Source organism: Somniosus microcephalus, chromosome 5 (assembly GCF_052327205.1).
Source record: "Somniosus microcephalus isolate GS21.2 chromosome 5, FLI_Smic_1.0, whole genome shotgun sequence".
Classification (NCBI taxonomy): domain Eukaryota; kingdom Metazoa; phylum Chordata; class Chondrichthyes; order Squaliformes; family Somniosidae; genus Somniosus; species Somniosus microcephalus.
This window is the reverse complement of record NC_140991.1, coordinates 202,020,301-202,035,106: the sequence shown is the minus strand read 5'-3', so window position 1 is coordinate 202,035,106 and position 14,806 is coordinate 202,020,301. Positions and strand designations below refer to the sequence as shown.

At 48.2% G+C, this 14,806-nt stretch overlaps 1 protein-coding gene across 1 annotated transcript in view; it reads right to left on the bottom strand.

The window, feature by feature from the left end:
* LOC147117522 (zinc finger CW-type PWWP domain protein 2-like) overlaps positions 1-14,806 on the bottom strand; it is a 139,642-nt gene that overhangs the window by 110,449 nt on the left and 14,387 nt on the right. Inside the window, exon 2 of the mRNA XM_085988575.1 lies at positions 13,757-13,836. Coding sequence (XP_085844701.1) covers positions 13,757-13,836 — 80 coding nt within the window. The remainder of the gene's footprint in view (positions 1-13,756; positions 13,837-14,806) is intronic.

Sequence of the window (14,806 nt, the reverse complement as noted above, 5' to 3'; positions counted from 1 at the left end):
GTCCTTGCGCCCATCAGATTTAGAAGTACTGATGCCTTTTTATCATCCTCTACTTCATTCGCTGTGCAATATACCTCCACTCTTTCCACATATGTGGTCCAATCCTCTATATCACTATCGAAAGCAGTAATATTGCCAGTCTTAGGCATCCTGAAAATCAAAAATGGCGCCTCCCGCGCTTTCCTTTCTTCCCTGCCGAGAAAAAATGGCGCCTCCCGCGCTTTCCCGCCGCTGCCGCTGCTGACAATGCTGTTCTCCGCGGTTTTTATTTACACAGATATTTTTAATAGTTGGAGACTCGTTCCCGCCGGACTCTCTGGGACTTTTCCTCCCTCTGCTTGGTCCGAACGCTGACCTGCTTTGCAGCGCCGGCCGTCTCCCGAGTGCTGCACCCTCCGTCTCTGTTTGCCTCCGCCTTCCGACTCACTGCTCGGCCCCGCTGCAGAGCCACCCGATCGAGCCCCAGCCCGCCGCCCAGGAAGGATTAGTGCAGTACCTGCCACCAGCCCGGCTAGCTGGTGAAACCACAGTTGTTTTTTTTTTCTTTGACCTTCGTCTGAGGAATCGATCTCCTTGAGGTGCTGCCGAATTGCAGGTAATTCCGTTTCCAATTCGTCGCCACTGTTGTATCCGTGTGTTAATGGAGACACGGAATGCAGGAGTTGGTTTAACAGGTGTTTACTGAACAAAGTCTGGAGGTGAACTAAAAGATACAAGACGCTGTACAGGCTTATATACCCGAGTGGTCACTACCGGTATTACAGTACACAGGGGCTCTTAAAGGTACATGCACTACAGTAATGCTGGGTTGTAATGGGCCAATACCTCTTTCGATGGGATTAGTGTTTTGCTCTTCTGGAAAGCTCGTCTACATTCGTCACTCCACTTCCATGGCACCCCAGTTTGCAGTAAGGTGTTCAGTGGGTGTAGTATTGTAGACAAATTTGGCAAGAACTTATGGTAGTAGTTTACCAGCCCGAGGAAGGACCTCAGTTGTGACACATTTTCCGGTGCTGGAGCCTTGACTACTGCCTCAATCTTCTCTGGGGACTTATGTAACCCCTCTTTATCGATAATGTGGCCACAATACGAGATCTGTTTTCTAAAAAACTCGCATTTGGGGCGGTTAGCTCGGAGCCCATATTCCTGCAATCTAGTGAGCACCTGCACCAGGTTGGCAAGGTGATCACTGTCATTTTCGCCCGTGACCAGGATGTCGTCCAAATAACACTGGGTCCCTGGGATCCCTTGCAGGACTTCTTCCATTGCCCTCTGCTAAATAGCCGGAGCTGATGCTACCCCGAATACCAGCCGGTTGTATTGGTAGAGACCTTTATGGGTGTTGATTGTGAGGTATTTTTTTGATGCTTCTTCTACCTCCATTTGCAGATACGCCTGGGCCAGATAAATCTTAGTGAAGCGTTTCCCTCCAGATAGCGAGGCGAAAATATCTTCAATCCGCGGAAGTGGATATTGTACGGTGTGAAGGACCGGGTTCACTGTTACCTTAAAGTCCCCACAGATGCGAACCTTCCTTGGTTCCCCAGGCGTGCTGCTCAACGACTTTTTCATCACAGGGACGATGGGTGTAGCCCACTCGCTCCAGTCTACCTTGGACAGTACACCTGAATGTTCCAGACCCTCCAGCTCTGCTTCGACGGCTGGGCGGATCGCATAAGGTACCGGTCTGGCCTTAAAAAATTTTGGGCTTGCGTTTTCTTCCATTTTAATCACCGCTGTCATGCCTTTTAGTGTTCCGAGTCCTTGCTGGAACACTTCTTTCGCATCAGTTAGGATCTTTGACAGTCGCCCAGGTGTGACATCGTCATCCTTTTTGTCAGCCACAGTCAGTGCCTGTATGGAATGCCAATCCAGTTGTATTTTCCGGATCCATTCACGTCCCAGTAATGGTGGTCCTCCATCTTGCAATACATACGGGTCTAGTTTTGGTGTTTCCTTACCATTATATATAACGGTCACCCTTATTTTTCCTTTGGGGTAGACTTTTTGCCCCGTGTACGTCTTCAAAATTTTTGTGTCTCTCAATGTGTGAGAATAGCCGCTCGTAGTCCCGTCAGTTTATGACTGTTAGGGCTGATCCTGTGTCCAATTCCATCTTTACCTGGACTCCTGATAACTTGAGAGTGACCCAAATGGTTCGGTGATCCTCCGTTGTAATCACATTATGTAGTTTCAGACAACTCAGTTCCCTGCTTTCGGAATCATTATCACTCTTTTGTTCGTCTGAACTATTCTCCGTCATCTTATGTACCTTCTTGTACTTTCCTTTGGTAGGTTTCTTATTGCTGGATTTCTTTCCCGACCTGCAGACTCGTGCTATGTGTCCTACTTTTCCACACTGTCTGCACACTTTGTCTTTGAACCAGCAATCATTCTGGTCATGTGTTGTTCTGCCGCAGCGATAGCACTTCTCTGTTCCATATGACATTTCGTTTGTGCCATATTCTTGCGGTCTCTGTTGTATCTATGCAGCGCCCCGTGCTGCTGCTTCATATGTTACCGCAATGCTGAAAGCCTTTTCCAGCGTAAGGTCCTTTTCAGATAAAAGCCGTTTCTGGGTTCCTTCACTTTGAAGACCACACACAAACTTGTCCCTTAAGGTATCTGCCAGTCCCGCTCCAAACTGGCAGTGTTTCGATAGTTTGCGCAGTTCTGTTAAATAATCAGCATTGCTTTCATCCTTATGCTGGTTCCATTTGTGAAACTTGAATCTTTCTGCTATCAGCAGCGGTGTGGGGTTTAAATGTTCCTGTAGTATCGTTACTATGTCTTCAAAACTCTTTTCCCTTGGCTTCGTTGGGGTTACTAGATTTTGTAATAAACCATACGTCTTTGCACCCATTAAATTTAACAATACCGACGCTTTCTTGTCACCTGACACCTCATTTGCCTTGCAGTATACCTCTATTCGTTCGACATATGTAGTCCAATCTTCGACTTCATTGTCAAATGCGGTGATACTGCCACTCTTCGGCATTTTGGGTGTGGTTTAAAATGGTGTCTCCCAATGGCTTAAAATGGTGTCTCCCGCGCTTTCCTTCCTCCCCCGCTGCTGCCAACGCCGCTCCCGGCGGTTCTCGTGGCAATGGCAGCGCCCTGTAGGTTTCGCGTGCTTCTCCTGCGCTGCTGCCAACGCCGCTCTCGGCGGTCCTCGTGGCAATGGCGGCGCCTCGCGGGTTTCTGTGCGTCTCTCTCTCCCTCTCTATGACGCTGCTCGGCCCCTGAACACCGGCTGTGCCCTATGCGCTCTGCCCTCTCTCTCTCCCTCGTTGACGCTGCTCGGCCCTTTGCTGTGCCGCTCGGTCGGGCTCTAGCCCGCCGCTGTCTGGGAAGGGTCTGCGCACTACCTGTTGCCAGCCCGTTTTGCTGGACCACCTCAACTGGAAAGCCAAGCCTGGCTCTCGACAGCCTCCCCCGCAATTCTCGAGTCTCCGCTGGATGACTGGGCGGTTGCCCGTGGTCGACGCCCGAGTCTCTGGCCTTGACCTCCAATCCACTGATCTCCAGGAACGAATCCCAGGGAGGTGATGCAGAGTTGCAGGTAGGTTCGAACTTGCCTTGTCGCCAATGTTGTGTCCATGTATAATAAGACACAGACTGCAGGAGAATGGTACAACAGGTGTTTACTAAACGTGGCTCACACTGGAACTGATCTGTACAGATTACTACTCAGTGCTATATACAGATGTGGTCACTGCCGGTACTGCAGTATACATGAGCTGTAAAAGATAGTTGCCCCCTTAAAGGTATATACATTACACAGACGACCTCATTGCTGGCCATCAGGCAAGGGGTGCCATCCCAGATTCGCATAATCTTACGCTTCAACCACAGGTGGCTGGCACATGGAGATGAATAGAAGTCCAACATTCTCAAAACCCCAGGCGTCATCTGTCCAATAAACGGTGGTTTGCGCTCAGTGTCACCAACATTCGACATGGAAATCACCCTGAGCCCTCAATCTTGAACTTCCATTTCCCAGAACACAGAGGCTACACTTTAGGTGATCTCAGCAGATCATTAAACCTTTTTCCACAGTGAACCCATGTGCGCCTGCACACAGACCTCGAGCTCAATTTGCAGCCAAGCTGCCTTGTTTTGCTGAGGAGGCCTCCTCTTTCCATTTCCAGGGAAGAGGAGCTCCTAACGTCCTCTAACTCCCTCAACAAGAGCATGGAGAGAGCCCTTGTTGAACGTGGGTGCAGCCTTAGTTATTGGGGCTGCCATTCCTGCAGCAGCCAGCACCTTTCAGAGAAAAAAGCATTATCACTAAGCCAATGATTGGACTAATTGCCTGGAGGGACCCACACGTTGGCTGTAACGAGGCCAATCAATGCAAATTCATAAGTTCTGGGAGGCGACTGCCAGGAGCAGGTCGGAAAGCCTCCGAGCAGCGGACCCGCACTCAAGCCACCTCCATTAGTAAAATCGCGGACTTTGGGCTGAATTTTGTGAATGGAGACGTGCTGGAGGCAGGACTGCTGCTTGTCGGGTCTCAGTGATGAGTGATGGGGATGTGATGCATTGAGCAGTGTGTGAGACTAGTGATGCAGTTGGTGGGATATTGCATTTGAAGATGTATTCACTCACCTTAACTGCTCATGTGAGATCATTAAACTTCTTCCAGCACTGGATCCTTGTCCTGGGGGCAACACTGTTGGCAGTGACGGCTTCTGTGATTTCCTCCCACTGCCCTCGCACAGTGGGGGTGATTTTGCGTTGGAGGCGCTTGTCGGATTTTAGTCCCGTCTCCATCGACATCTGGCCAACCCACGCTATTTTCCCTTGATTTTCCCAGCGGGCTTAGCAGGCTAATTAAGGGAAAGCTGGTTACAGAGAACATCAGCGTATGACGTTTCATAGAAACATAGAAGATAGGAGCAGGAGTAGGCCATTCGGCCCTTCGAGCCTGCTCCGCCATTCAATGAGATCATGGCTGATCATCCAAATTCAGTACCCTGTCCCTGCCTTCTCCCCATATCCCTTGATCCCTTTAGCCTCAAGAAATATATCCAACTCTTTCTTGAATATATTTAATGAACTGGCCTCCACCGCCCTCTGTGGTAGAGAATTCCACAGGTTCACCACTCTCTGGGTGAAGAAATTCCTCCTCATTTCAGTCCTAAATGGCTTACCCCTTATCCTTAGACTATGACCCCTGGTTCTGGACTTTGACAGATGACAAAATTTTTGACAGATGAATAGTCATCGTTTGACAGCTCTGTGAAGCTGTCAAACACTGACATTCTGTGTAGTTTGATGAGTTCTTGTGTTCAGGACTCATCAAACCTTTCAACTTTGTAGAAATCAGATGACTGTTGGTTCGGAGGATCCAACAGCCAGTCTGTGAAATCTAAAACGAAGATGTCGGGACTCTGGAACTACCGTGGCTGAAGGCTGTAGGCAGAAACAAAGGTAAGTGAACATTTTCTAACACTTAACACTCACCTCACATACTTACCACTCCACACTTGCACCCATCACTCAACTCGACATCTCACTTTCAGGCCCCTCCGACCCCCACAGACCTCCTACTCAACTCTTCCCACCCGGCGGGGTTCTCCGATGTCAGGAAGCCTTCACCTCTTTTACTTCTTTTGTTCTATCACAGCCCTGCCTTCGATCTATTTTATTTCCTTTCCAGTTTTGATAAAGGGTTTCGACCCGAAACGTCAACTCTAATTTCTCTCCACGGATGTTGCCTGGCCTGCTGAGTTTTTCCAGCATTTTCTGTTGTTAGTCCTGAAAAGGTAAAATGGGACTAATCCTATTTTCTGCCTGTTAACTGGCAGTTAAAATGATTTAATCCCTTTCCCGCCTCGAGGAGACGGGACCCAGGGCAGGACGGCTTACTGCCTCCTGGCAAAAGGGCACGGAGGCGGGTGAGGGCGGGTTTGCCATCTGCCCCCACTTTCTGCAACTTTACTGGCAGTCCCGCCTCCATACCCGCCTCCTCGGGGCTGGGGCTGACAAAATCCAGCCCTTTGTGTCTGTCTTCACGGAAGAAGACGCAAAAAACATCCCGGAAATAGTGGAGAACCAAGGCCCTAGCCAGAATGAGGAACTGAAAGAAATTAGTATTAGCAAAAAAAAAAAGTTCTGGAGAAATTAATGGGACTGAAAGCCGATAAATCTCCTAGACTTGATGGCCTGCATCCTAGAGATTTGAAAGAGGTGGCTATAGAGATAGTGGATGCATTGGTTGTCATTTTCCAAAATTCCATAGATTCTAAAACGGTTCCCGCAGATTGGAAGGTGGCAAATGTAACCCCACTATTTAAGAAAGGAGGGAGAGAGAAAACGGGGAACTACAGACCAGTTAGCCTGACATCAGTAGTAGGGAAAATGCAGCGTGGATCAGCAGCGGGGTCAGGGCCCAGGGAAGGTGCAGCACGGGCCAACAGCGAGGTTGGGAGGACCACAATGTATCCTATGAAACGCAGGCAGAGAGGACCTGCGGGAAGGAGGGAGGAGGACAGTAGGAGTATGTTTGTGTGTGTGTGTGCTAGGCCGTGGTAGCAGAGCCTGGTCTCCAATTGTCTTGGATCCCCTTGCCATTGGACCAAGACCGTGCTCTGTCAAGCCCAGTGGTAGCTGGTGTGCAACGGCCACCCCACGTTAAAAGAATTAACGCACAGGCATCTTCCACCCTTTAAAATGAAGTTCGGGACCTGGAACATCAGGACCCTCATGAACAACCCCAACAGTGACAGACCGTACTGCTATCGTTGCCCGGGAGCTCAGACGTTTCGACATTGACATCACCGCTCTTAGTGAGACCCGGCGGGCAGGGGAATGCCAGCTCATGGAGCAAGGCGGTGGCTATACCTTCTTCTGGAAAGGCAAACCTGAAGAAGATCACCGCCTCCATGGGGTAGGCATCGCCATAAAAAATGAACTAGTTGGGCATCTCAAAGACTTTCCTACCAGTATAAATGAGCGCCTCATGACTCTTCGGCTCACCCTAGCCCGGAACCAGTGCGCTACGGTCATCAGTGCGTACACCCCAACACTGGACGCCAGACGAGACCAAAGAGTAATTCTACTCCAGCCTCGACCAAGCCCGGTCCCGAGTCCCAACGGGCGACAAGCTGATCCTCCTTGGCGACTTTAACACCAGAGTTGGAAAGGACACAGACCTCTGGGGAGGTGTGTTCGGCAGAGAGGGGGTAGGGAAAGTCAACTCCAACGGTATCCTCCTCCTGTCGAAATGCTTAGAACATGGCCTTGTCATAACCAACACCTTGTTCCGTCAGAGAGACAAGTACAAGGCTTCATGGCAGCACCCTCGCTCCAAGCACTGGCATCTGCTGGACTACTTCATCGTCCGAGTGTGGGACCGCAAGGGCGTCCACATCACCCACGCCATGACAGGAGCTGACGACTGCTGGGCAGACCACCGCCTACTCCGCTCTGTCATCTCCATCAATGTAGCCCCAAAACGGCGGCAACAGAAACAATGCCGCAAGAAAATCAACGCTGGAGCACTCAAAGACCCCGCTAAGAAAGCCCTATTCAGCCTGTGCATCACAAACAACCTGACGACTCCCAGTGATGCAGAGACACAGAGTGTCCACAGCGCCTGGTCTGCACTCAAGGTCTCCATAATCAGCACCTGTGAAGAGACGCTCGGTCACTCGACCAAGAAACACCAAGACTGGTTTGACGAGAACGAGGAGGAGATAATAAGCTACAAGCGCAAGGCAGTCCTGATCTGGAAACAGCAACAGAACTCGAGAGCAAGAAAGCAGCTCTACAGACGTCTGAAGGCCGAGGTCCAAAAAAAACTCGTGACCCAAAGAACAGATGGTGGGTGGAGAAAGCGCAGGAAAGCCAGCAGCTGGCCAACAACAACGACATGCGTAGGTTCTTTAGCGCAGTCAAGACCATCTATGGCCCAAGCACCCAAGGTCCTACCCCACTGCGGGCCAAGAACAGAGAGGCACTCATCAAGGACAGAGAGGCAGTCAGTGCCTGCTGGAAGGAGCACTTCGAAGATCTCCTTAACCGACACTCTGTCTTCGACGCGAGTGTCCTCAATTCCATCCCGCAGCATGCTACCCGCCACCATCTCAGCACAACCCCAGACCGGCATGAGGTTGAAAAGGCCACATTAAAAATGAGTTCTCAGGTGACTGATGAGTCCAATGCCGGACCTATAGGGCTGAATTTAGTCAATGGAGGCGGGACTGCTGCTTATCGTGTCAATGTACCGCCTCCATCCTCGCCTGACCATTCAGAGGGATTTTCCCCTGATTTGAGCTTGTTAAGCCCACCTGGTGGGCTCAGCAAGCCAATTAGGGAAGAAGTCACTGACAGATCACGTCAATGTCAGACGTGCTATCTGTCAAGACTTCTTGAAAGAAGAAATGACAGCGTTTGACAGCTCTGTGAAGCTGTCAAACACTGACATTCTCGAGTTTGATTCGTTTTTGTGGTGAGGACTGAAAAAACATTGTAAAAAGGTAAATTTCAGATATCTGATGGATCGGAGGGTCCATCAGCCATTATCTGAAATTGACAAGGTGGATGTCCGCTCTCCCGATCCAGCACGGCTAAAGGCTACAGAAGTAAAAAAAAGTAAGTGAAGACTTTTTTAAACTTATCACTCACCTTGCATACTTACTGCTCCACACTTGCACCCATCACTCACCGCTACAGCTTACTCCCAGGTGCCTCCGACCGCCGCAGGCCTCCTCCACGTCTCCTCCAACCCGACGGGGTTTTCCAAGGTCAGGAAGCCTTCACCTGTGAAGGTAAAATGGCACTAATCCCTTTTTCTGCCTGTGAACTACCTGTTACAGGCAGTTAAAAGGATTAAAAGCCTTTCCCGCCTCCAGGAGACGGGACCCGAAGCTACATATCCTCCCGCCACCTGGCAAAAGGGCACGGAAGCGGGATGGGGGCGGGTTTTACGTGCTGTCCCACCTCCATGCCCGCCTCCCCAGGGCTGGGACGATCGAGCCCATAGTCTCTGTCACAGGTGGGGCAGACAGTGGTTGAAGGGGCAGGTGGGTGGGGTGCTTGGGTTGACGTGCGCTCCTTGCACTTGGCTTCCGCTTGCTCCCTCGAAGAGACTTGAGGTGTTCGGCGCCTTCCCGGATGCTTCTCCTCCACTTTGTGCGGTCTTGGACCAGGTATTCCCAGATGTCGGTGGAGATGTTGCACTTTTTCAAGGAGTCTTTGAGGGTGCCCTTGAAGCGTTTCCTCTGCCCACCTGGGGTTCTCTTGCCGTGTCGGAGCTCCGAGTAGATCACTTGTTTTGGGAGTCTAGTATCGGGCTTGCGGACGATGTGACCCGTCCATCGGAGCTGATCGAGCGTGGTCAAAAGCTTCAATGCTGGGGATGTTGGCCTGAGCAAGAACACGGACGTTGGTGCACCTATCCTACCAATGGTTTTGCAGGATCTTGCGTAGGCAGTGTTGGTGGTACCTCTCCAGTGCTTTGATATGCCTGCTGTACATGGTCCATGTCTCTGAGGCATACAGGAAGGTGGGTATCACTACTGCTCTGTAGACCATGAGCTTGGTGCTGGGTTGAGGTCCTGGTCTTCAAACACTCTCTTCCTCAGGTGACCGAAGGCTGCACTGGCACACTGAAAGCAGTGTTGGACTTCGTCATCGACGTCTGCCCTTGTTGACAGTAGGCTCCCGAGGTATGGAAAGTGGTCCATGTTGTCCAAGGCCTTGGCATGGATTTTGATAATCGGGGGGTTGTACTGTTTGGTGGGGGCAGGTTGGTAGAGGACCTTTGTCTTACGGATGTTTAGTGTAAGGCCTATGCTCTCGTATGCTTTGGTGAAGGTGTTGACGGTGGTTTGGAGTTCGACCTCCGAGTGTGCGCAGACGCAAGCATCGTCTGCATACTGTAATTCGACGACAGAGGATGGGACGACCTTGGATCTGGACTGGAGGCGACGGAGGTTGAACGGTTTCCCGTTTGTTCTGTAAATTAGCTCCACTCCAGCGGGGAGCTTACTGAGGGTGAGATGGAGCATTGCAGCAAGTAATATACTAGCATGGATTGAGGATTGGTTAACAGACAGAAAACAGAGAGTAGGAATAAACGGGTCATTTTTGTGTTGGCAGGCTGTAACTAGTGGGGTACCGCAAGGATCAGTGCTTGGGCTTCAGCTATTCACAATCTACATCAATGATTTGGATGAGGGGACCAAATGTAATATATCCAAATTTACTGATGATACAAAGCTGGGTGGAATGTAAGTTTTGAGGGGGATGAACGGAGGCTTCAAGGGGATATCGACAGGCTAAGGTGAGTGGGCAAGAACATGGCAAATGGAGTATAATGTGGAGAAATGTGAAGTTATCCACTTTGGTAGGAAAAATAGAAAAGCAGTGTATTTTTTAAATGGCGAGAGATTGGGAAATGTTGGTGTTTAGAGAGACCTGGGTGTCCTTGTACACAAATCACTGAAAGTTAACATGCAGGTACAGCAAGCAATTAGGAAAGCAAATGGTATGTTGGCCTTTATTACAAGAGGATTTGAGTATATGAGTAAAGACATCTTACTGCAACTATATAGTGCCCTGATGAGACCACACCTGGAGTATTGTGTACAGATCTGTTCTCCTTACCCAAGGAAGGATATACTTATCATAGAGGGACTGCAATGAAGGTTCACCAGGCTGATTCCTGGGATGGGGGGATTGTCCTATGAAGATAGATTGAGTAGACTAGGCCTATATTCCTGAGAGTTTAGAAGAATGAGAGGTGATCTCATTGAAACATACAAATTTCTTACAGGACTTGACAGGGTAAATGCAGGGAGGATGTTTCCCCTGGCTGGGGAGTCTAGAACCAAGGGTCACAGTCTCAGAATAAGGGGTCGGCCATTTAGGACTGAGATGAAGAGAAATTTCTTCACTCAGAGGGTGGCGAATCTTTGGACTTCTCTACCCCAGAGGGCTGTGGAGGCTCAGTCATTGAGTACATTCAGGACAGAGATCGATAGATTTTTGAATATTAAGGGAATCAAGGAATATGGGGATAGTGTAGGAAAGTGGAGATGAGGTAGAAGATCAACCATGATCTTATTGAATGGCGGAGCAGGCTCGAAAGGCCAAATGGCCTACTCCTGCTCCTACTTATGTTATGTTTCACGACCACCAGATGTCCCAAAGGGCTTTACGGTCAATGTACTTTTGAAGTGTAGTCACTGTTGTAATGTAGGTACTGTGGCAGCCAATTTGCGCACAGCAAGCTCACAGAAACAGCAATGTGATACTGACCAGATAATCTGTTTCTGTTATGTTAATTGAGCAATAAATATTGGCCATAACACTAGGAATAACTCCCCTGCTCTTCTTCGATATAATGCCATGGGATCTTTTACGTCCACCCGAGAGCGCAGACGGGGCCTCGGTTTAACGTCTCATCCGAAAGACGGCACCTCCGACAGTGCAGCACTCCCTCAGAGGCCTTCCAGTTCCAGCCAATGCCTTCCCAACGTCCAGCAGCACTCCCTGCACACTTTACCAACTTTATCAATGTATTCCGGCAAACCAGTTTCAATATTAACTCTAGTCAATACAAGGGGAAAAAATCAATTTTCCTGCAAGTTGGATGTATCCCTTTAAATAGCGCTGGTGGTGGGTCCCTTGTGCAGCTGAACACACATTCACGTTCAGCTGTGCGTGTTTGGGAGAGGGCATTGATTGTAATGGCGACGTCCAAAATGGCAGGTCGCGTGTCACCATCTGCCTACTCTGAATACTGTCAGCACATGCACATCCCACCTGCGCCATCACCCTTCCAAAGATGGCGACCTGTGCAGGCGGCACCGAAAGTGGGCAGAAGCGAGGCAGCCACCATTTTTATCTTGAAATCAGCCTTAACTGCCGACACTAAAGGTGCCGAATTTTGTGGCTGCTGTGTCTGATGTGCATGAATGAGTTCAAACTTAAATTTCCTTACTTAAAGAAGAAATATATGAAGTGGGTTCGGTGCTTTCTTTGGGCTCCGATTGTACATGCTGATTTATTCCCTTAATACACATTTTAAGTTCGGGTGTATTCTTATGAGATTGGGAGGATACTTGGGCGTAACTTGACATCGGTAAAATAGGCGAAACATTGGACGCACTCAGGTCTAACATCTGGTTGTACCCAAGGAGAAAACTCCAGGCCTATATATTTAAAGAGGACTTCACTGGCTTGCGGTGGGTGTACTTGCCACCTGCAATTTAAAATTGCAGTTGACCAATCAGGGGAGGAAATGTGTTGGTTGGTCCCCTGCTCCAATTTAACAGCCACCAACCACCAACCCTCCCTCCACCACCCCCGGCCCCACCACCATCCCAGCCTGGTTTCTGCCAGGCGAGCACAGTTAAAATTGAGACCTATAATATAAAATAGCGAAATGCATCAGTTGATGGCTGCCCCAGTAACTGCTTATGAGGAGGAAGCTTTCGAACATGCTGGGCATTCAGATGGAGAGAGAGTGCGAGACAGGGAAGTAGGAGGACAATCGTCGGCTGCAGTTGAACATCCATGTTCTCTTCCTTCTTATGTTTATGTAACACAAATAATTTGTCATCTAACTTTATGAGCAAACCCTCATGTAGAGCCGTCAGCTGAATGCAAACTCCAATCAGTGGTGCAGGGTCGCAGAATACTTTGCCCCAAAGCTCTAGCTTTTGTCAATATTATCTGAATCCCTATATATGTTATTTTAAATAACATACTCAGATTTTTATAAAAATAAGCAGTGGAGTAATTTCCAGTACAGCAAGCACTCACAATTGTATCATAACTAAAACTGCAGTGATAATGTGACATAATGGGCTAGATTTTGCAGTAAAAATAATGGTGAGGCTATCGGCACTCACAGTTATCAAAGCGTATATTGGACAGCAACTTCCAGCGCCCGCACATACACAGTTAAATGCAGAAATCAGGAAGTTGCTGTCCAAATTGTCCTGCTCCTCCAGGAGCTTTTCTATAATGGTACATCACCAAAAGAAATGGAAGAGCATGAAGTTGCGAGACTTGTGTGATAGATACCCACTAAATTCACTAGAAAAAGTTCGGACTTGTCCATTCTAGAGTAAGTAAATTTTTAACGCTGTGATAAGTCTGAATTACTGCCAATCAACCTCAATGGCACTGAAAATTAACTTTTACAAGTGGGGAGTCTCATTCCTTCAGATTTTAATTATTGTTGGAGATTAAAAAAATTTAAAGATTTAAATGAAAAAATGTTTAGGAACTTTTCTCTTTGTCTCTTTTATCTCTCTTTCTTAATCCCATTTTTCTTTCCCTCTCTTTAATTTACTTTCTGTACATGATTTGGCATTGAATTAACTATTCTAACTGGCATTTCCTCGTTCAGATGCTGCGTGCATCAGTAAGGATTCTTCAATTGGTTAAAGAGATACACAGTTGCTTGCCTTGTTCACACAGGTCCCAGAACCCCTGTAGAGGGCGCTGTGCCAAAATGGCTTTCTAATCACAGCAAGTTCCAGTGCAAAAGCCCATAGAAAGTCTGTGGGCAAGTGTAAGTGTAATGAGCAACTAGCACCGTTCATTCGCCGCTGACCGCAAAATCCAGGCCATTATTTACACTTCAGTGATAATGACTTTCAGTTAATTTAATGTTGCAGGGAAATAACATTGACAGTTTAAACTGCTGAATTATAAAATTATACCAGATTTATACCAACAAGAAGCTCCCAGTATATGTGGAGCTTTAGAATCGAGCCAGCCTGGGACTCACCAGATTCTCTTTTTTCTCCGCCATCAATTTGTTTTGCATAAGCTCTCTGTTCTTTTTATTATATGACTTCTTCAATACTTCTATGAAAAAAGATATTAAATTGTACATAATAAATGGTCAATACAATAAAGGTGATTATGTGCTCCTGTGCTCCCAACAGGGAAGCTGTGCTTGCCGGGAGCACTGGTTGAGAGAACATTGTAGTTCTGACCCTTTGTCCTGTAGTCCCTGTCAACAAGGCTCCCCACTGTGAGTGGTAGATCATGTAGTCAACCCTCATTTTTGTGTTAACTGTTATTCTTCTGTAAAACAAAGTGTTTTAAGGACACAATGGTGGCACAAAATCAGGGCAGAAGCGAAGCGCCTGAAAGCCACCAGTAGCCTGCTGTTTGGTATTTTCTGACCTGGCAACACTTGGGGAGCAGAGGACTTGTGCTGCTCTGGTATGTGGTCATCATTACAACCTCTACTTTCATGGAAATTGAGAGTGACCTCTCAGTTCTCTATTGTGTGTGCTTGGGTGCCAACAGGGTGAGTGCAACAGTGTGCGCTTGTAGAAATAGATGCATAGAATCACACTACAGACACACAATCAGGAGGAGTTGCTTTTTGGTTTTCTTAAACACTGTATTGTTGAAATCGGTCTTTTAAATTTTAAATCCCCGATAACATTTAGCACCAAGTATCCGTTGAAACCAATGTTGCTAGGGTGAAAATGGAGAATAAATTTTCTCATTTGCATGGTGTCACCATGCTCTGGCCCACTTTTCAGCAGATGTATTGAGCACCCGCTCCCACCATGACTAGATTTTCTGATTATCAGAAAAGAGCAGGGCCGAGAAACTTTCTTGGGCGGTGGCGCAAAATGAGCGGTATCGGATTGGCCGTCCTTTATATGCAGCGCCTGATATAAGAACATAAGAAATAGGAGCAGAAGTACGCTATTTGGCCCTTCGAGCCTGCTCCGCCATTCAATAAGATCATGGCTGATCTTCTACCTCATCTCCACTTTCCTGCACTATTCCCATATCCCTTGATTCCCTTAATATT